Source organism: Camellia sinensis, chromosome 5, assembly GCF_055761805.1.
Source record: "Camellia sinensis isolate YWXY chromosome 5, ASM5576180v1, whole genome shotgun sequence".
Taxonomy (NCBI): Eukaryota; Viridiplantae; Streptophyta; class Magnoliopsida; order Ericales; family Theaceae; genus Camellia; species Camellia sinensis.
Genome location: NC_138965.1, coordinates 105489017 through 105511928, shown reverse-complemented (window position 1 = coordinate 105511928; position 22912 = coordinate 105489017). Strand labels below are relative to the sequence as shown.

The 22912-nt window shown below is 41.1% G+C and overlaps 1 protein-coding gene and 1 long non-coding RNA gene across 2 annotated transcripts in view; one reads left to right on the top strand and one right to left on the bottom strand.

Moving 5' to 3' along the window:
- Nucleotides 1-21854, top strand: part of LOC114258919 (3-hydroxyisobutyryl-CoA hydrolase-like protein 1, mitochondrial) — a 48734-nt gene extending 26880 nt beyond the window's left edge. Inside the window, exons 7-16 of the mRNA XM_082871957.1 lie at nucleotides 109-192; nucleotides 844-928; nucleotides 1416-1420; nucleotides 9035-9115; nucleotides 9247-9368; nucleotides 10440-10500; nucleotides 20085-20183; nucleotides 20269-20370; nucleotides 20456-20497; nucleotides 21547-21854. Of these exons, the coding sequence (XP_082728083.1) occupies nucleotides 109-192; nucleotides 844-928; nucleotides 1416-1420; nucleotides 9035-9115; nucleotides 9247-9368; nucleotides 10440-10500; nucleotides 20085-20183; nucleotides 20269-20370; nucleotides 20456-20497; nucleotides 21547-21666 (801 nt within the window). The 3' untranslated portion in view covers nucleotides 21667-21854. The remainder of the gene's footprint in view (nucleotides 1-108; nucleotides 193-843; nucleotides 929-1415; nucleotides 1421-9034; nucleotides 9116-9246; nucleotides 9369-10439; nucleotides 10501-20084; nucleotides 20184-20268; nucleotides 20371-20455; nucleotides 20498-21546) is intronic.
- Nucleotides 2106-4296, bottom strand: LOC145790776 (uncharacterized). Its single transcript, XR_014329948.1, has 2 exons — nucleotides 2553-4296; nucleotides 2106-2510 (listed from the first exon to the last, which is right to left on the bottom strand). It is a non-coding gene; the product is annotated as an uncharacterized LOC145790776 (long non-coding RNA).
- Nucleotides 21855-22912: the final 1058 nt, after the last annotated feature.

Here is a 22912-nt window from a genome sequence, read left to right as displayed (position 1 = left end):
TTGATAGAATGGATAAAGAAATTATGTAGATGGGATTCTGGGTTATCTCTTTCATTTAACAGTGTTAACCTTTATAATTACAGCAGTACGTTTGTAATCTTCATATAGGTGGCACTTTTGAATGGGATTACTATGGGTGGTGGAGCTGGTTTTTCTGTACCTGGGACATTCAAGGTTGCAACTGATAAAACTGTATGTATCAGAGACTCTTGTGAATATTATTTGTTTCCTTTTCTTATTGTTAGTTGTTTATATTGATGATGTAATGGTTTTGTTGTACACTTCCTCTGCTCAAGTAAACTGTAAATGATTTTGCAAAGCTTGAGGAAGTTCCACATATATTTTTGAATGGGGTTGGTTTTCATATTTGATTTACGATTAACATATTAAAAAAACTCAGAACATAAGATCTAATTTGGACTAACTGCACTGATTCCCCTGCATGTGGACTCGTCTCTCACCATATGATCATGGTTCCTGAACTTTTTCTCGTGTAATGCAGGTCGTGGTATTTTCTATTTTACTTCCATCTTTATTTGTTTATTGTGAATTGTATCATCTTTTTGTTTAACCAACCCCAAGTAATTGGAATAAAGGCTTGTTGAGTTATCATCTTTTCATTCAATAGGTTTATGGTTTGCCTATCACATGTATTTACTTCATTTCATTTAGTGGAAGCAATACGATCACTTGCAAAATTGGACTCAAGAATAAGAATTTGATAGTTTTAATTTTCTCCACTTTGTGGTGATTTTAATATTCAATTTTACCTATTTATTTTCTTTGTTCGAATATAATCCAGCCATTGAGGGATTTTGTTATATTTTGCCCTTACAAATGCAGGTTTTTGCTACCCCTGAAACACTAATTGGTTTCCATCCTGATGCTGGGGCATCATTTTACCTCTCACATCTACCTGGTCACTTGGGTTAGTTTTTATAATTTGCCTTGTATTTTATTTGTCTACACATTGTCAACTTGTTTTAATTAGTACAATTGTCATGACACTATAGAAGAACCATTTGTGGTTGTATAATTTGGAAAGATATGTCTGGCAATCTAATTTTGATTTGTTTTAGGAGTTTCAACTTGACCAAGTCCAGATAAGGGCAATTTGTTGGGATCTTGTTCTCTTGAATATGCATCTGAATTGCTCTTTCCTAAAACGTCTCTAATGATGGATAAATTTAAATCACTTCTTAGTTCCTTCAGAATTTTTGGATATTGTGAAGACAGACAGGATTTGTGAGCTGATGATAGAGACTGTAAATTTTGAACTGTGTAAGAAATAATGTATAGAGAAAGAGAGAGAATAAATTGTATGTATTATTATTGATTGATATATTGATATCTATTACAATGATTCATGATTCCTATATATAGAAGAGGGTGAGTGTGTAGTAGGTAAGGAGTAGGTGAAGTGGAGGTGGTAGTGGTGTAGTGGGTTAGGTTTAGTGGAGTAGGTGAGGTGGTAGTGGTGTAGTGGGTTAGGTTTAGTGGAGTAGGTGAGGTGGTAGTGGTGTAGTGGTGATAAAAAAATACTGTATTATTGATTGATATTTGTTGATTACAATTGATTGATATCTTGTTGATTGATATAAATTACAATTACAAGGATTCCTATTATATAGGAGTGTGTTTGGGAGTAGGTGGAGAGTGAAGTGTGGTAGGTGGTAGTGGTAGGTGGAGAGTAGGTGAAGTGTGGAATTCGTCTTGCTTGTCTCCCTCCAGCTTGGGTGTCAACAACTTGATGTACTTCTTTATATATGCAACGAACAGCTTCTTATCGAAAGGAGGTTGCTCCTGGAGCCTGAATGTGTCAACAATATCAACCACTTTGACGGTTTGATCATCAACACCCTCATCTTCACCACCACCTTCGGCAGAAGGGTTAGCACCAATGTCTACATCAACTGCTCCCTGAACAACCCACTTCCCCTCAACTTCCCACAACACTCCATTATGGATTTCCTTGTATGGAAACGAATCCGAGAGAAGCTCATCCCCGGTAAGCAAGTCCTGGTAGACCAGCATGATTGCAGAGCTGGCTCTCGGATCGTTAGGATAGAGATGGAGGAGAGGTAGGAAAGAGGAGAGAGAGAGGAATATTAATAGCCAGGCTTTGGTTTGGAGCCATTGTCTTAGTATATGTTTTTATCGTGCCAGTTTTTGTTGGATTTTTGTACTATGCAACTTAGAATTTTGTCAATTACTGTTTTATGCAACCTTTGGATTGTAACATGCATTGGCGTTTATTTGATATTCTGGTTGCCCTGATGGTGTTTTGCATTTATATTGGACTTTGTAGCTTAACCAAAAAAGGGAAAAAAATAAGAAGAAAGTTTATATTGTTTTGTTGAAAAAAAAAAAAAAAAAAAAAAAAAAAAAAAAAAAAATACAGTATTTTTTTATCATGGTATCGGAGCAAGGTTAAAGATCTTGGTGTTCATCGCCTTCCGGCGGGCGGCAACCTTGCCTTGACCGCCCGCCGGAGCTCAACCAATTCAAACCTCCACAACTGCCTATGTCATTCACTAAATCACTATCTTTACCTCTTTACTACCAGCTACAAGATCTTCTAGTGTGTTGCTCCATAGGAGGGTTTACACCGAAAAGCTAATAGCACATCCTATTTTATCATCGACCTCAGAACTTCAGATGTATTATCAATCTCCAGATTCCAGTTCCACATCTTGTTCATAGTTCACCCTGAACTGCTACAGTTGCTTGCTTAAAGGACTTAGAGGACTCCGTGCTACAGTTTCTTGGTCTTTGTGAGGTTTCTTTCCTCTTCAGTATCCATACCATTTGCAGATTTTGAATATGAAGCACATTCGATGTTGCTATTTACAACCACAAGATCGTGATTTGCTGCATCAGGCGAGGATGCTTTCTTTGGCCGAAACAGCCTGCCGGCGTCATCGTCTGGGTGGTCAAAGCCGGCAAGATCGTCGGCGGAAAGGAGATGAGATCAAGATCTGAGATCGGACAGGAGATCTTAGCAACCAGCGGAGGTGACATTCGTATCTAGCGGAAGCGATCCAGTCGACCAACTCTCTCTCTCTCCCTCCTCCGGCAGCGGCGATCGCCAGCGGCAACGGTTCCAGCGTCGGCCCCGAGATCAACCAATGGCTGAGTCGACTCGGCCTCCAACCCAACTTCCTCCACGGCCTCCGAGTCACCGACGTTTCCACCATGGAAATCGTCTTCATGGTCCTCATCGGCAAAGTCAACAAACACCTCTGAAACAATGGATGAAATTCTTGCGAGGATACATCTGAGAGAAGAAGCAGCAGTTAAGAGGGAGCGAGCTTTGGCATATGCTTTTTCCCATCAGTGGAGGGCGAACTCAAATTCCAACCTCGTCTCTCTCTCCTATCACCCACTATCTCTCTCTCTCGTCCCTTTTTTCTCTCTACCGACCCACTCATCATATAATAATCTTCCACCACCCACTCATCATCTCTCTTCTCTCTCCTTTCTCTCCCGAGTGTGATCTTGGTACAACTCCCTCGACAGTTTCTTTATTTATTTATTTTTTTATTATTTTTTTTTTCTTCTTTTCAAAAAAAAAAAAAAAAAAAAAAAAAAAAAATCAGAATCTCTTGCTGGACCTAACAATTGTTGTCACCCACTCACTTCACTATTTTTTGTTTCACCTAATATTTTGCTTTCCCCGCCCACTTCATGATATTCCTTTTATTATTATTATTATTATTATTATTATTATTATTACTCTGGTTACATCCCTCTGATCCACTCTCTTTTCTTTTCTATTTCTATCTATATCTGTCTATCTTTACCTTTCCATCACTTCTGATTTTTCACAATTTTCTTTTATTTTCCACAAAAAAAAAAAAAAAAAAAAACAAAAACAGACGACGGACTGCACACCAAACCTTCCCTTATTTCATTCATGTCGGGACTCACCCCGATCACCATTTTACATAAAAAAAAAAAAAAAAAAAAAACCACAACAACAACCAAACAACCAAAACCCAAACAACATATCCACAGGCGGGATTTTTCTTCTCTACTCGGCAGCCGATCTCTTCTTTTTGCCTCCGTCCTGGGCGGTCCTTGCCGGTGTTGCCTCCGTGTTTCCCACTCCACTGGGCATGATCACTACTCCCTGCTCCTCCACTGCAGCATATGGCGGCCCTCCAAATCGGAACATCACGGTGGCCTTCCGCTTCAGCTCCTTGTTTTCTGCCCTTAGCACGCTTATCTCTGCTCGCGCATCCTTATACATGCGTTGGAGCAGAGCCAGCTGGGAGTTTAAATGCTGCACCTCATTTGTCCTACTCTGCAGCCGGTTCGACAAATTTGTGACCGCCGTCATGGTTTCCACACATGACTTCAGTGTATATTGATTGGCTTCAATATCTGTTTGCCCTGCCATTTTTTGCTCCACAGACCGCATCGGAAAGTTCAACGGAGCAAAACCAGCGGTGTTTGGTTGAGGTTCACTGGCCACCGCACCAGTTATCTCTCTTGTTGACTCGTTCAGGTCGGGAAAGAGGGTGAGCAGCCCGCGGGAAGACGAAGCCATTTTTTTGGGCTACAAAGTGTTCCACAGTTTCTCTCTCCGCAGAGGCAGAGTTTTTTCCAGAGAAGGGTTGGTTTCAGAGGTTTCAGAATGGTCTGCCTCAGCCTCAGCCTTCGTCTTGGTTAAATAGCCGAGGCAGCCACGCGCATCGCGCGCCACTTGCCGACAGACGACAAACGGGCGCGCAAGCCAAGGCGCCCACGTGCCTCGCCATCATGTCCGGCACGTCTTTTGATGAATTGGGCACACCTTTTGAGGGTGCGACTTTTTAAGGGGTCCGACAAGACTCTGTAAACTGTCCCGACATTGATTCCGGTTAGCTCCTACATGGGTCCGACAAGACTCTGTAAACTGTCCCGACATTGATTCCGGTTAGCTCCTTCATGGGTCCGACAAGACTCTGTAAACTGTCCCTACATTGATTCTGGTTAGCTCCTTTATGGGTCCGACAAGACTCTGTAAACTGTCCCGACATTGATTCCGGTTAGTTTCTACAAGGGTCCAGCAAGACTCCGTAAACTGTCTTCTACAACGGTCCGACATGACCCCATAAACTGTCTTCTACATCGGTCTGACACCGCCATCCAGTGTCCTCTACACCGTTATGACACCACCATACAGTGTCCTCTACAACGTTATGACACCACCATTCAGTGTCTTCACCAATGGTCTGACACGACCATACAGTGTCTCCTATCCTTTTTTATTTTTATGTATTTTCTTGTTTTGTAACTCTCTCCAAACTCAAGTTGGTTAGTTCCTATCCCCCTTGAGTTTGCGGGGGGCTGTTAAAATTCACCCACTATCACCTACCACACTTCACCTACTCTCCACCTACCACTACCACCTACCACACTTCACTCTCCACCTACTCCCAAACACACTCCTATATAATAGGAATCCTTGTAATTGTAATTTATATCAATCAACAAGATATCAATCAATTGTAATCAACAAATATCAATCAATAATACAGTATTTTTTTATCAAGTGGGTTATGTTTAGTGGAGTAGGTTTAAGTGGGTGAAGTAGGTGGAGAGTAGGTGGATTTTAACAGCCCCCCGCAAACTCAAGGGGGATAGGAACTAACCAACTTGAGTTTGGAGAGAGTAACAAAACAAGAAAATACATAAAAATAAAAGAGGATAAGAGACACTGTATGGTCGTGTCAGACCATTGGTGAAGACACTGGATGGTGGTGTCATAACGTTGTAGAGGACACTGTATGGGGGTGTCATAACCATGTAGAGGACACTGTATGGTGGTGTCATAACGGTGTAGAGGACACTGGATGGCGGTGTCAGACCGATGTAGAAGACAGTTTATGGGGTCATGTCGGACCGTTGTAGCAGACAGTTTACGGGGTCATGTCGGACCGTTGTAGCAGACACTGTGTGGTCGTGTCAGACCGTTGTAGAAGACAGTTTATGGGGTCATGTCGGACCGTTGTAGCAGGACAGTTTACGGGGTCTTGCTGGACCCTTGTAGAAACTAACCGAAATCAATGTCGGGACAGTTTACAGAGTCTTGTCGGACCCATGAAGGAGTTAACCGGAATCAATGTCGGGACAGTTTACAGAGTCTTGTCGGACCCTTGGAAAAGCTAACCGGAATCAAATGTCGGGACAGTTTACAGAGTCTTGTCGGACCCTTGTAGAAACTAACCGGAATCTATGTCGGGACAGTTTACAGAGTCTTGTCGGACCCATAAAGGAGCTAACCGAAATTAATGTCGGGACAGTTTATAGGGTCATGTCGGACCGTTGTAGAAGTTGCACCCTCAAAAGGTGTGCCCAATTTTGTCAAAAGGCGTGCCATCAAAAGGCGTGCCCAATTCATCAAAAGGTGTGCCGGACATGATGGCGAGGCACGTGGGCGCCTTGGCTTGCACGCCCGTTTTGTCGTCTGGTGGCAAGAGGCACGCGATACGCGTGGCTGCCTCGCTATTTAACCAAGGTTGATGCTGATGCTGAGGCTGAGGCAGACAAAAAAACTTCTGAAAATTCTCTGAAAACAACTCTTCCTTTGCTGAGAAAGAAACTCTGTAATACTCTGTAACCAACCCGTCTCTGAAACACTCAGCAACATGGCCTCTTCTTCCCGTCCAGCTACCCAGAACATGGCCTCCTCTTCCCGTGGTCTGCTCACGCTTTTTCCAGAACTGAACGAGTCCACAAGAGAAATAACTGGTGCGGTGGCCAGTGAACCTCAACCAAACACCTCTGGTTTTGCTCCGTTGAACTTTCCGATGCGGTCGGTGGAGCAAAAAATGGCGGTGCAGTCGGATGTGGAGGCCAATCAGTATACCTTGAAGTCATGTGTGGAAACCATGACTGCGGTTACAAATTTGTCGAACCGGCTGCAGAGTAGGACAAATGAGGTGCAGCAGTTAAACGCCCAACTGGCTCTGCTCCAACGCATGTATAAGGATGCGCGAGCAGAGATAAGTGTGCTAAAGGCGGAAAACAAGGAGCTGAAGCGGAAGGCCAGTTTTATGTTCCGATTTGGAGGGCCGCCATATGCTGCAGTGGAGGAGCAGGGAGTAGTGATCATGCCCAGTGGAGTGGGAAACACGGAGGCAACACCGGCAAGGGCCGCCCAAGACGGTGGCAAGAAGAAAAGACCGGCAGAATAGGCGAGAAGAAAAATCCCACTGTTCCGATTTGTGTTGGTTGTGTTTTGTTTTGTTTTGTGTTTTTTTATTTTTATTTTTATTTAATTTTTTTTTTTTTTTTTTATTTTTTTTTTTTATTTTTTTTTTTTTTTTTATGGTGTAAAATGCTGATCGGGGTTGATCCCCGGCATGAAGAAATGACAAGTTTGTAAAATGTTGTTTTTTTTTTTTTTTTTTTTTTTTTTTTTTTTTTTGGGAGTGTTTTGTTGAAAAAATAAAAATAAAATGAAAGAAAACAAGGGAGAAAGAAAATAGATAAAAAATATTTATAGATGGATTATATGAAAAACATCAGTGCGATTGTTTCAAAATAAAGTGGGGTATTTAAAAAAGAGGAAAAGTGACTTGGAAAAAATAAATAAAAATAAGTGATTTTTGAAATCAAATGGAGGAGAGAGAGGGACAAACCCATGTGATAAAGTGGAGAGAGAGTCGGTGAGTGGGGTGCAAAAGGTGAAGGAGAAATGATGGATTGAAAATGGTTTGGGTCAAAAGTGGACACTGTTAGTGGGGAACATGAGTGCATTGATTATTTGATATAATAATAATAATAATAAAAATAAAAAGTTGGAACAGTTGGAGAGAATGAGTGGAGTATGGTAAGGGTTTCATCCAAAGCCAAAATTCCTGCAGCGAATCACTTCGCAAATCCTAGCATGAGCTTTTTCTCTTTCCAAGCTTATTCATGAATTTCCTGGTGATTTCAAGAGCCTCTGGTGGCATTGTGGCAGAGAACACCCCAACCTGGATTTTGGGTGGCAGCAACTGAGAACACCCCAACCTGGATTTTGGGTGGCAGCAACTGGAAAATATCATAGATCTGATTTTTAAAAACCTCGTGACAGCATTTCATCAGCTTCATCCAAGACAAACATTTTGATGTAAACAGGGCGAAGTGATTGTCTCCGCAACATGTCAAACACACGACCAGGAGTACCAACAACAACATGAACCCCACTGGAGAGAATGCGCTGATCTTCGCGCACACTAGTCCCTCCAACACAAGCATGAACCTTCACACTTTGCTGGGCAAGTTCAAGAGTGGGTGGAAGAACCAAAGCTTGGCACTCAACCAAGCTATAATCTAGCTGCTGCAGAATTCCAGAGCAGAATGTTGCAGTGTTTCCAGTTCCAGACTGTCTCGTCATATGAGGTGAAGAATTCTTCTCCATCAGCCTCACACATGACTACAGTTGCACAAATCTTTGTTGATTTTATCAGCGGAATAGGTTGAGGTCCGGCGGGCGGCTAAGGTGAGGTTGCCGCCCGCCGGGGAAGCGAAAATACTAGGTTTTAAACCAGCTCTGATACCATGTAAGAAATAATGTATAGAGAAAGAGAGAGAATAAATTGTATGTATTATTATTGATTGATATATTGATATCTATTACAATGATTCATGATTCCTATATATAGAAGAGGGTGAGTGTGTAGTAGGTAAGGAGTAGGTGAAGTGGAGGTGGTAGTGGTGTAGTGGGTTAGGTTTAGTGGAGTAGGTGAGGTGGTAGTGGTGTAGTGGGTTAGGTTTAGTGGAGTAGGTGAGGTGGTAGTGGTGTAGTGGGTTATGTTTAGTGGAGTAGGTTTAAGTGGGTGAAGTAGGTGGAGAGTAAGTGGATTTTAACAAACTGCATCCTGTGTACTTGACCCACCGCCCTTCTTGTCACCTTACTGATTTACTTCACTTACAAAAACCAAATGAAACATTGATAATTCATTGTCTAAACTAGCTAGGCCATCTGATTCATGAGGTAATGAAATTGATGTAAGATTTCTCTGGTTATAATGTAATGTGTGTTTAATTTGCGGGGTAGTATTTGGCTCTCACGGGAGACAAACTGAATGGAGTCAAATTGATTAGCTGTGGACTTGCTACGCACTATTCAATCTCTGCAGTTAGTTCCGCTGGACCATTTGCCTTACTCTTGCAGTATACTTGTTTCTTTGGGCTTATAGCAGTTTTGATCTCTCTCTCTCTCTCTCTCTCTTCTTTTCTTTTTTTAATTTAATTCCTCCTCACTGACAGAGGCTTCCATTAATTGAGGAACAACTTGGAAAACTGGTTACCGATGATCCTTCCGTTGTTGAAACTTCTCTAGCCAAGTATGGCGATATTGTCTATCCTGATAGGGCGAGTGTACTTCACAGGTATAACCTTTTCTTCTTTTCTTTTCTTTCTCATAGATGTAACTATATTAAGACATTTTGACTTGGTAGGAAATTTCTTTTGGAGGTTACAGTAGGCAAAATGGTGTTTTAAGAGAGTTTTGAAGAACCGTTTGATGTAGTTTTGTGAAAGGTGATAATTTTTGGGCATTCTAACATCAGATGGAACTGTAATCACTTCACTGCTTTGTGTTTTTTGTTCTGTTTGAAGTGAGTGCTTTACGTGTTTTGGGGGTGGCATTTTGGAAGCAAATGTGATTAGTTTAGTTTAAATAATGTCTGCCATCATTATGGTATTTCAAAGAACATCATTTATATTTTTATCATCAATGTTCGTGGTAATTCCTATCTTTATTCCTGTTTTGTATTCTAAAGAATGATTTTCCTTAATTTCTTTTGGAAAATAAATGGGATTGATTTTATCTTCATGGTAGAACCAAATCCCCCATTATGATTTAGGATGGAAGAACAGCTAATATCTATGAGAATTCTAATCAAATTACTAGATTTTCTTCATTTCATTAGCTGCCTGTTTTACTTGTACTCAACTTTTTATATGCATTTTTTGGGTTGATGTCTCCATTTTCAAGTTGGCTCCATTTTTGTTTTATTCCATCAAACACTAGGAAACTAATTAAACTAGTAATTTTATCAAGCAAAAAATTGAACTAGTGGTTTTCAAAGGGCTTCCAAATGGAGCCTCAATCAATCAATCCCAATCACATTAGCTAAGCCATTTAGATTTCAATTTGGATTTGGATTTGGATTTCTTCCAAAATTGACCTGAATCATTTTGTTCCATCTCTTTGTTCATGGACTGGTAACAGCAACACTTTGATTACTTATTTTGGCTTTACTTTCGTCTGGGTTAATTAGAGCCAGATGACACTTTGTCTAATGAAGCCTTTGTTCTTTCAAGAATTTTCAGACAACCAACAAAAATTAAATTGCCATCCCCATACTCTTGATTTTGTCATTTGGATAAACATCTTTAGTAAATTTTGTCCATGACAATCTTAATTTAGTTGGTCCTTTATTCTCTCATTTTCTTAGGATTGAAACACTTGACAAATGTTTCAGCCATGACACAGTTGAAGAAATCATCAATGCTTTGGTAAGCATATGTAGAAATTTAATGTATAAAGAGAAATAGAGAAATTGTATTATTGATTGATATATTGATGTTATTTTCTGTCTATTACAAATGGTTCCTTATATAGATGTAGGTGTAGTGGATGGTGATAGTGGTGTAGTGGGTTAGGTTTAGTGGAGTAGGTGAGGTGAGAAATAGAGAAATTGTATTATTGATTGATATATTGATGTTATTTTCTGTCTATTACAAATGGTTCCTTATATAGATGTAGGTGTAGTGGATGGTGATAGTGGTGTAGTGGGTTAGGTTTAGTGGAGTAGGTGAGGTGGTAGTGGTGTAGTGGGTTAGGTTTAGTGGAGTAGGTGAGGTGGTAGTGGTGGTAGGTGATGGTAAATTCTAACAGCCCCCCGCAAACTCAAGGAGGATAGAAACTAACCAACTTGAGTTTGAAGAGAGGAACAAAACAAGAAAATACATAAAAAAAAGGATAGGAGACACTGTATGGTCGTGTCAGACCGTTGGTGAAGATACTGTATGGTGGTGTCATAACGTTGTAGAGGACACTGTATGGTGGTGTCATAACGTTGTAGATGACACTGTATGGGGGTGTCATAACGTGGTAGAGGACACTGTATGGTGGTGTCAGACCGATGTAGAAGACAGTTTATAGGGTCATGTCGGACCGTTGTAGCAGACAATGTTGTGACAGTTGTTGTGACAGTTTACGGAGTCTTGTCGGACCCTTGTAGAAACCAACTGGAATCTATGTCGGGACAGTTTACAGAGTCTTGTCGGACCCTTGTAGAAACTAACCGGAATCTATGTCGGGACAGTTTACAGAGTCTTGTCGGACCCATAAAGGAGCTAACCGGAATCAATGTCGGGACAGTTTACAGAGTCTTGTCGGACCCTTGTAGAAACTAACCGAAATCTATGTCGGGACAGTTTACAGAGTCTTGTCGGACCCATAAAGGAGCTAACCGGAATCAATGTCGGGACAGTTTACAGAGTCTTGTCGGACCCCTAAAAAGTCGCACCCTCAAAAGGTGTGCCCAATCTGTCAAAAGGCGTGCCATCAAAAGGCGTGCCCAATTCATCAAAAGGTGTGCCGGACATGATGGCGAGGCACGTGAGCGCCTTGGCTGGCGCGCCCGGTTTGTCGTCTGGCGTCAAGAGGCGCGCGATGTGCGTGTCTGCCTCGGCTATTTAACCAAGACGAAGGCAGAGGCTGAGGCAGAGGCTGAGAAAAAACTTGCGAAAAACCTCTGAAAAAAAACTCTTCGTTTTGCTGAGAGAGATAGGCTGTAACACTTTGTTGCCCAGAAAATGGCCTCTTCGTCCCGGAGTCTGCTCACTCTCTTTCCCGACCTCAACGAGTCAACAAGAGAGAGAACTGGTGCGGTGGCACTGGAACCTCAACCAAGCGCCCCGGAGTTTGCTCCGTTGAACTTTCCGATGCGGTCTGTGGAGCAAAGAATGGCAGTGCAGTCGGATGTGGAGGCCAATCAGTATACTTTGAAGTCATGTGTGGAAACCATGACGGCGGTCACAAACTTGTCGAACCGGCTGCAGAGTAGGACAAATGAAGTGCAGCATTTAAACGCCCAACTGGCTCTGCTCCAACGCATGTATAAGGATGCGCGAGCAGAGATAAGTGTGCTGAAGGCAGAAAATAAGGAGCTTAAGCGGAAGGCCACCGTTATGTTCCGATTTGGAGGTCCACCATATGCTGCAGTGGAGGAGCAGGGGTTAGTGATCGTGCCCAGTGGAGTGGGAAACACGGAGGCAGTACCGTCAAGGACCGCCCAGGACGGAGGCAAAAAGAAGAGACCGGCGGCAGAGTAGGTCGGTGGGTGGCCGTCTGCAGAAAAGAAAACAAATCTGTTGTTGTTGTGATGGTGATCTTGTGTGGTTTTTTTTTTTTTTTGGTTGTGGTGTAAAATGTGGATCGGGGTGACCCCCTGAGATGAATAAAATATGGTTTGTTGTGCAAATTGGTAAATGGTTTTTTTTTTTTTTTTTTTTTTGTGGAATATAAAAAAAAATAATAATATGTTAGAATTTACCTACACCTACCACCACCTACTACCACACCTACTACACCTACCACCAATTTACCCTCACCTACTCCTCACCTACTACCCAAACCCTCTCCTATATAATGAGCTACTCTGATTTGTAATATAACACATCAATCAATACAATCAGTCAATAAATACATCAATTTTAACATGGTATCAGAGCAAGGTTGAGAAGCTAGTAATTCTGCTTCACCGGCGGGCGGCAGCCTCGCCTTGGCCGCCCGCCGGACCTCTACACATACCTTCACTTCGCTGCCACAAATTCCAATATCTGATCAAGCTCCTCCACATCAAGACCCGTCGGTTTCTCCATCAGCAAATGCTTCCTCTTCTTCACGTTCAGCTCCTGGCCTCCAACCTCGAGTGGTGGTTCCATGGCCCTCTCCGAAATCAACGACTTCAAATTCGTCCCCCAGTCCTTCGCCTCCTTCGGATCAACCGTCCTCGTCGAGGGTTGCGATCACACCAGTTCCATCTCTTGCGTCCACGCCTGGACCGTCACTGGTGGGATAATTACTCAGGTCAGGGAGTACTTCAACACGTCCCTTACTGTCACCCGCCTCGGCGTCACTGACCAATCCTCATCCTCAATCAACTCCTCCAATTGCGCTGCCTCTCTGGGTCTGCTTCTGATGGCCTCACACAAGGGTGCTCTGTCCTTGCATGCTTTCATTGGCCTGTAATCTTGAAACCTACAGGGGACACCATCAAGAAGTCTGTGGGCTAAAATGGTCAGCCTCGGGTCAACAGTTAGCAAGTGGGGGAAATGATAATCTCCTGCGTATATGGGACAGATCGACGGCTTCTTCTAATTCCCCAACACAGTGGCTTCACAGGCTTGAAGACCACACAGCCGCTGTTAAAGCCCTTTCTTGGTGTTCGTTCCAGGAAAGTTGTGTCTCTATATTTCTTGTTTTTTTTTTTTTTTTTTTTTTTTTAGATTCGAAGAGGCTCCACCCCTCAGAGAGAGATAAGTTTTATTTTGCTTTAACAAATGCTATCCCTCATTCCCTCTTCTTTTACCGAGATAGAGGTAATGGCCAGCTAAGTCCAACCAGATAGAAAGTAAAGGGCACATGGGATGGTCTGAAAACATAATCATCCTATCCTCCATCTCCCCTTTATATATATATATATATATATTAAAAAAAAAAAAAAAAAAAAAAAACAACCTCCATTGACAAACCCAGCATCCTCTTCTCTCTCGGGGGTACACCCAACTTTCTTTTTTTATTTTAACACATAACCTTCTCTCTCATTCTCTCACTTTACTTTTTTTTTTTTTCCCCCGCCCTCCACTTTCTTTTCTTTTATTTTGTTTTATTTATTTATTTTATTTATTTATTTATTTCACAAAACCGTGGGCTAACCACTTAAAAAAAATAAAAATCAAAATAAAAAAATAAAAATAAAAAAAAAAACAGGCAGAAGACGAACTGCACACCAACCTCCTTTTATTCCTGTCGGGGCTCCCCCATCACCATTTTACACCAAAAAAAAACAAAAAAACAAAAAAAAAAACAAAACCAAACCACCACAAATCGCCACAGTGGGATTTTTCTTCTCTACTCTGCCGCCGGTCTCTTCTTCTTGCCTCCGTCTTGGCCAGCCCTTGCCGGTGTTGCCTCCGTGTTTTCCACGCCGCCGAGCACGTTCACTCCCCCATACTCCTCCACTGCCGCATATGGCGTCCCTCCAAATCGGAACATCACGGTGGCCTTCCGCTTCAGTTCCTTATTTTCTGCCTTAAGCACACTTATCTCTGCTCGCGCATCCTTATACATGCGTTGGAGCAGAGCCAGCTGGGAGTTTAATTGCTGCACCTCATTTGTCCTACTCTGCAGCCGGTGCGACAAGTTTGTGACCGCCGTCATGGACTCCACACATGCCTTCAAAGTATACTGATTGGCCTCCACATCCGACTGCACTGCCATTCTTTGCTCCACAGACCGCATCGGAAAGTTCAACGGGGCAAACTCCGGGGCACTTGGTTGAGGTTCCAGTGCCACCGCACCAGTTCTCTCTCTTGTTGACTCGTTGAGGTCGGGAAAGAGGGTGAGCAGTCCACGGGAAGACGAGGACGAGGCCATTTTCTGGGCAACAGCGTGTTACAGAATATCTCTCGCAACAGAGTGTTACAGACTCTCTCTCTCAGCACAACGAAGAGTTTTTCAGACTCTCTCTCTCAGCACAACGAAGTTTTTTTTCAGAGGTTTTTCGCAGTTTTTCTCTGCCTCGGCCTCAGCCTCCGTTAAATAGCCGAGGCAGCCACGCGCATCGCGCGCCTCTTGCCACCAGCTGACAAACGGGCACGCAAGCCAAGGCGCCCACGTGCCTCGCCATCATGTCCGGCACACCTTTTGATGAATTGGGCACGCCTTTTGATGGCACGCCTTTTTATGGATTGGGCACGCCTTTAGATGGCACGCCTTTTTTATGTATTTTCTTGTTTTGTTCCTCTCTCCAAACTCAAGTTGGTTAGTTTCTATCCTCCTTGAGTTTGCGGGGGGCTGTTAGAATTTACCTACACCTACCACCACCTACTACCACACCTACTACACCTACCACCAATTTACCCTCACCTACTCCTCACCTACTACCCAAACCCTCTCCTATATAATGAGCTACTCTGATTTGTAATATAACACATCAATCAATACAATCAGTCAATAAATACATCAATTTTAACATAATAAGATAATGGAAAAAGGGTGATGCTCACTAACGAGTGGTATAATAATGAAATATTGATGGAAAAAAAAAAGATAGAAAAAAAAATAAAATGAAATAAAATAAAAGTAGGGAGAGGAGAAATAGATTATAATAAAAAATATATATATATATATATATCTTAAAATAAAAGAAAAGTGTGAAATAAAAGAAGAGTGGTGTTTGGTCAGACATGGGGGTGATCAAAGAGAATAAAAAAATAAAGGGTTTGAAAGTGGAAAATAAAGAAAAGAAAAGAAAGGGGAGAATCTGCTGGGTGTAAAGGTCCTACCCGTGGGTGATCAAAGAGAATAAAAAAATAAAGGGTTTGAAAGTGGAAAATAAAGAAAAGAAAAGAAAGAGGAGTGGGGAACAGAATATCACATGCTTTGCTCGAGCTGTCACGGCAGAATATCATCCACACATCATACCCCCCTCACATCAATAACCCCAATAATCTTTCAAAGCCTAAAAAAGATAGGGCCTGAGAACAAAAGGGTTAGAGCTAAAGAGCAGAAAAACAAGTGTTTGTTTTGGTGGAGGGTCACACTGGCCTTGCTGTCAGTGTTGGTAATGCTGGTGCCACTTCCTGTGGGGCCCAGGCCAAATATAGAGGAGGGAGTAGTTGTGGTTGTGGATGGAGTTGTGCTTGTTGATGGGGTGGTGCTACTCCCTGCAGAGCTGGGATAAACACATCCAGAAGTTGAGCTAGTGAGGGTCTGAGTGGTGGTGGCAGTGCCTGTGAAATCACAGCTGCCAGTAACTTGACTCTTCTTCTGAAAGTAGCTGTTGACAGCATAGTTACAGTGATCGAGAAGATGGTACAAGAGGCCGAAAAATACAAGGCTGAGGATGAGGACCACAAGAAGAAAGTTTGAGGACAAGATGAAGGAGTTGGAAGGCATCTGCAACCCCATCATTGCCAAGATGTACCAGGGTGCCGGTGGTGCTGCTATGGATGATGATGATGCTCCTCCTGCTGGTGGTAGTGGTGCTGGTCCCAAAATTGAGGAAGTTGACTAAGCACTTTAGTTTGCGTGATGGCAGGTATGTGTAGAAAATAAGCGGAATAGGTTGAAGTCCGGCGGACGGCTAAGGTGAGGTTGCCGCCCGCCGGTGAAGCGAAAATACTAGGTTCTAAACCTGCTCTGATACCATGTAGAAATTTAATGTATAAAGAGAAATAGAGAAATTGTATTATTGATTGATATATTGATGTTATTTTCTGTCTATTACAAATGGTTCCTGTTAAAATGTATGTATTATTGATTGATTCTTTGATGTATTACAAGATTCATATATTGATATGTTACAATGATTCCTATATATAGAAGAGTAGGTGGTAGTAGGTGGTAGGTGGAGTAGGTGAAGTGGAGGTGGTAGTGGTGTAGTGGGTTAGGTTTAGTGGAGTAGGTGAGGTGGTAGTGGTGTAGTGGGTTAGGTTTAGTGGAGTAGGTGAAGTGGAGGTGATAGTGGTGTAGTGGGTTAGGTTTAGTGGAGTAGGTGAGGTGGTAGTGGTGTAGTGGGTGGATTTTAACAGCCCCCCGCAAACTCAAAGGGGATAGGAACTAACCAACTTGAGTTTGGAGAGAGTAACAAAACAAGAAAATACATAAAAATAAAAGAGGATAGGAGACACTGTATGGTCGTGTCAGACCATTGGTGAAGACACTGGATGGTGGTGTCATAACGTTGTAGAGGACACTGTATGGTGGTGTCATAACGTTGTAGAGGACACTGTATGGGGGTGTCATAACGTTGTAGAGGACACTGTATGGTGGTGTCATAACGGTGTAGAGGACACCGGATGGCGGTGTCAAACCGATGTAGAAAACAGTTTATGGGGTCATGTCGGACCGTTGTAGCAGACAATGTTGTGACAGTTGTTGTGACAGTTTACGGAGTCTTGCTGGACCCTTGTAGAAACTAACCGAAATCAATGTCGGGACAGTTTACAGAGTCTTGTCGGACCTATGAAGGAGCTAACCGGAATCAATGTCGGGACAGTTTACAGAGTCTTGTCGGACCCTTGAAGGAGCTAACCGGAATCAATGTCGGGACAGTTTACAGAGTCTTGTCGGACCCTTAAAAAATACACTGTATGATGGTGTATATAGGCTGCCCAAATATATATATATGGATATATATAGTGAGCCCTCAAAAGTCGCGCCCTCAAAAGGCGCGCCCACTTCATCAAAAGGAGTGCCCGACAAAAAGCGTCGAGCCATCAAAAGGTGAGCCGGAGACGCGGCGAGGCACGTGAGCGACAGAGCGGCGTGTCGGCCGCGTCGTCAGTGTCAATATAAACCAATGCGGAGGCGGAGGAAACCAAACCAGACTGAAACCTCTGAACTTGTTATTCTGAAACAATCTGTAAATACTCTGTATCCAACCCTTCTCGGAAACACTCAGCAACCCAAAAAACATGGCCTCTTCTTCCCGTTCAGCTACCCAGAATATGGCCTCTTCATCCCGTGGTCTACTCACTCTCTTTCCCGACCTCAATGAGTCAACAAGAGAGAGAACTGGTGCGGTGGCACTGGAACCTCAACCAAACACCGCTGGGTATACTCCGTTGAACTTTCCGATGCGGTCTGTGGAGCAAAGAATGGCAGTGCTGTCGGATGTGGAGGCCAATCAGTATACTTTGAAGGTATGTGTGGAAAGCATGACGGCGGTCACAAACCTGTCGAACCGGCTGCAGAGTAGGACAAATGAGGTGCAGCAATTAAACTCCCAGCTGGCTCTGCTCCAACGCATGTATAAGGATGCGCGAGCAGAGATAAGCGTGCTTAGGGCAGAAAACAAGGAGCTGAAGCGGAAGGCCACCGTGATGTTCCGATTTGGAGGTCCTCCATATGCTGCAGTGGAGGAGTATGGGGGAGTGAACGTGCTCGGCGGCGTGGAAAACACGGAGGCAGCACCGTCAAGGACCGCCCAGGACGGAGGCAAAAAGAAAAGACCGGCGGCAGAGTAGAGAAGAAAAATCCCGTCTGTGGAAGTTTGTTGTTGTTGTTTTTTTTTTTTTTTTTTTTGTAATGTTGTTTTGTGGTTTTGAAAATTTGGATCGGGGTGAACCCCCCATGAATAAAAGAGTGTGTATTTTGTTTTGTTTTTTTTTTTTTTTTTTTTTTTTTTTTTTTTTTTTTTTTTTTTTTACAGATGAATAAATAAAGAAATAAATAAAAAGAAAAGAAAAGAAAGAAAAGAAGAGAAGCAGGTGGAAATATTAAAAACGAAAAAAAAAAGTGTGGTGGGAATGGATGGAAAAGATGTGTTGGTGGGAGAGAAAAGAAAAGTAAAAGCTGAAGAATAGGATGATTGTGTTTGTGGGTGGAGAATAATTTAAAATAAAAAAATTTATATAATATATAATATATATAATATTAAAAACAAATTACCACCCACGTGAGTTCAAACTGGCAAAAGGAAAAAGAGAGAGGAAAGCTGCACCAGAATTTTCATCAACAAAGCCAGCAGTTCACCAGAGAGTACCGAAAGTTCCGGCTTCGCCTGCCAAAAACAGTAGCTCCAGTTCTTCCCAAAACAGCCACCAGGAAGTCCACAACAGATGATTCCATGGATAGAAAGAGAGCAACTCCAAGATCTCTGAAGGAGCTAATCTATTCTAGTCCTGACAAAGAATCGGAAAATAAGATGACTACACCGGCTGCTACTGGCAGGAGGATTGAAAGTTCAAGAGTTGCTCCCAGTCCTTATAAGGCATCTAAAGATTGCAACACTCCTCTTAGGACTCCAATTGTGGCTTCTGCAAATGGGGTATCAAAGCATCCTTCAACAACCCCATGTTCAGAAATTAGAAGGAATAGAACACCACTTGATCCCTCAGCTTCTGGAAGCAAAACAACTGGCCCAAAATGGCATCTCCTATCTGCCGTTTGTGCCAAGTCTTTGACTGCCTGCAGAAACAAATTGCAGTCACCGACTTTATCCACTCCTTTCAGCTTGAGAACAGAGGAAGCTTCAAGGAAGAAAATTGGTGGTGAGGGATTGACTGGGTGAGTCAAGGACAGCAACGGTGGACTCGAAGACTAGGTATGTGTAGAAAATTCTAGCAGACTAGGTTGAGGTCCGGCGGGCAGCTAAGGTGAGGTTGCCGCCCGCCGGGGAAACGAAAATATTAGGTTCTAAACCTGCTCTGATACCATGTTAAAATGTATGTATTATTGATTGATTCTTTGATGTATTACAAGATTCATATATTGATATGTTACAATGATTCCTATATATAGAAGAGTAGGTGGTAGTAGGTGGTAGGTGGAGTAGGTGAAGTGGAGGTGGTAGTGGTGTAGTGGGTTAGGTTTAGTGGAGTAGGTGAGGTGGTAGTGGTGTAGTGGGTTAGGTTTAGTGGAGTAGGTGAAGTGGAGGTGATAGTGGTGTAGTGGGTTAGGTTTAGTGGAGTAGGTGAGGTGGTAGTGGTGTAGTGGGTGGATTTTATATAGATGTAGGTGTAGTGGATGGTGATAGTGGTGTAGTGGGTTAGGTTTAGTGGAGTAGGTGAGGTGGTAGTGGTGTAGTGGGTTAGGTTTAGTGGAGTAGGTGAGGTGGTAGTGGTGGTAGGTGATGGTAAATTCTAACAGCATATGATTTGTTTTGCATAATTCTTCAGTCCCAATAGAACTACCCTTTTTGTTGAATTTTTCCTGGAAAGCTTAGTAACATTATGCCATAAAAACTGCTTAATTCCAGTTTCCATACATTTATGATAAAATCTGAGGAAACAAAGTGGAAAATCTTTAAATTATACCATTCAATTTTTTGTAAAATAATGCTTCCAAATAAATATTTTTTCAGGAAAGTGAGGCAGTGAAAACACATGATGACTGGTGTACTTCAACCCTAAAGAAACTAGAACATTGCTCGCCATTAAGCTTGAAGGTTTCCTTAAGATCTCTAAGTACCTTTTGTTTTTCATCCGGCTTGGTTCTAACAAGGTGCTTTTATTTATGTCTTGATCCTTAATTAATGTCTGTTTTAGATACGGGAAGGTAGATTTCAGACTCTCGATCAGTGCCTGGTTCGTGAGTATCGAATGTCCTTTCAAGGAATCTCTAAACAGATTTCTAATGACTTCTGTGAGGTAGTAATACCATTTGAGCTTGATTTGATAGGAAAGTATTCTTTGACCTTTTTAACTAAATATTGTTCTTGTATTTCCTCGTCAGGGGGTTCGGGCAAGAGTGGTGGACAAGGACATGGCATCCAAGGTATCAATGATGTAAATTGTATTAGCAAGGTAGCTTTTGATAATCAAATGATGTATATATATATATATATATATATGGAGGTCGTGACCTACCTTGATGGAAAATGCTCTTCACCCTCAACCTTATGGCTTGGATTTGAGTTGCATGAATCTCCACACAAAAAATGGGATAAAGCTGCCTATCTACTACCTCTCTCATACCCTGCTATAAGCCGGAGTTAGGGGTGAGAATTTTCAACACAACTCGAATGGACACAAACTTTTAGTAGGTTAGAGTTGATCATTTTTTGACATGAATATGACATGACCCAATAACATGAATATTAAACAGGTCAAGTTAGTGTCGAATCTATATAACATGAAGTTGACATGAATAGCCCATTTAATAAAAATTAGTTACACATTTTTATGTTTTTTCCACTGAAGAGTGACTTGATATTTTTTGAATCCCTTATGTAAGTCCATCTATCTTATTAAAAAGTATGCAAAGTAAGATTTTAAGGCTAATATGATTTTTTTTTTAATTTTTAATTTAAGATATTTTATTTTTTGTCTACTATTTTAGAGTCAATCTAGTAAAAAAATATAATGAAGGGATATAGTTTTATAAATTAGGAAAATATAACTGAGTTGAAATCAAATATTTTTATGAATAATTTCATCCATGGGAGATTAGTTCATGAAATTTAACTTATAAAGAAATAAAATTTTCCATACACGTGGTGTTAACTAAGGGTGAAAATCTTGATGTGACATTCTAATACGACACTAGCTAAACACATACCAAAAATAATACGATAGAATAATACACAATAGACGAATTGAGTTATGAATACGATCCAACATCTCACGGCATGACATGATGCCCAGTCTTGTGCATTGAATGGTCCAGGAGTGATGGGTGTGCTCTGGGATAATAGGCACTTCTCATTTGAGTATCAAAACCCTACATGGCATGTTGTGCCCTCAAAATATTTGCATTCAACTGCACTGTTAGCAGAATTTGATTATTATTCAATTTTTTTTTTTTTTTTCCTTCAAAATTTGCAGTGGAACCCTCCGAATTTGGAACAAGTATCCAAGGACATGGTAGATCAGTATTTTTCACCTCTGAACGAATTTGACCCTGATCTAGAGCTACCCATCAAACAGCGCGAAACTTTCACGTAGTTGAGAATGTGCTCCTCATTTTTGTTTTATGTTTTCTTAAGCCAAAAGTGTTGGGAATTCGCAGAAGGATATTGGAAGCCAAAAGAATTCTAAGCCTTCTATGTTTTGCCCTGATCTCTCTCTCTCTCTCTCTCTCTCTCATTTTTGGAGTGGATGAATATTAAGATCGTTCTGTTGCATAATGAAAATTTAGAATAATAAAAGTTGCCCATTTGGTCAAATTTTACCGGAATGTTAAGATCATTACGTTGCATAATGAAAATTTACAATTTTTTTCTTACAATTGTATTTTTATGCTTAAAATATTTAAAAAGTTTATAACTCTACTTTTACAAATTTATTTTAAATAAATTTATATTTTTAAAAATGTTTTATGCTTAAATTTATATTTGGTCAATGTACACACATGGATGAATCTAGGATTTAAGTTTCGAGGAGGCAAAATACATGCAACTTTTTAGAAAAAAATATCATTTCATCCCTCAAATTTTCACGTATTTTTTAATTTGACCCTTAGATTTTGATTAATATCAATTTTACGATCAAACTTTCAAAACTTTGATTACTTTGACCCATGCTGTCACATTTCGTCTACAATTGAACGAAATATGCTGATGTGGGGGCCAAATTGATGATTAAGGTATAGTTTGGGAGGCAAATTGATTTTTAAGGTATAGTTTATGAGGTAAAATGAAGTTTCAAATGAACTTTAGTGTCACGTCAGTACGTTCTGTCTAATTGTAAACGGAATGTGACGGTAGAGGCCAAATTGATTAAAATTTCGAAAGTTTGGATATAAAATTCATATTAATCAAAGTCTTGGGAGTCAAATTAAAAAACGCGTGAAAGTTTGAGAGGTAAAATGATATTTCCTCAAACTTTTATCGAAAAACATTATTATAAAATTTTAAATTTTGATGTATAAAAAAATGAATAATATTATTATTAATTAGACATTTTTTGTCAACATAATTGAGAACAAAAATATAATTGGACATATTTCTTGACTGCACTAACTTAACAAAATATTAACTGTTACTATGTATCCGTCTAGTAAAGTTAAGTATTTGAAAATGTTATAGTCGCCACTTTTATAATATATGTAAAAGCATCTATGATAAACTCGATATCAAAACCTTGATTAATATCTTTCTCAATAAATATGATCAAGTAACTTGTTACGAAATCATCTTCCATCTTATTAAGCAGTTTAGTTTTGAAAAAAAAATTATAATTGAAAATGTAT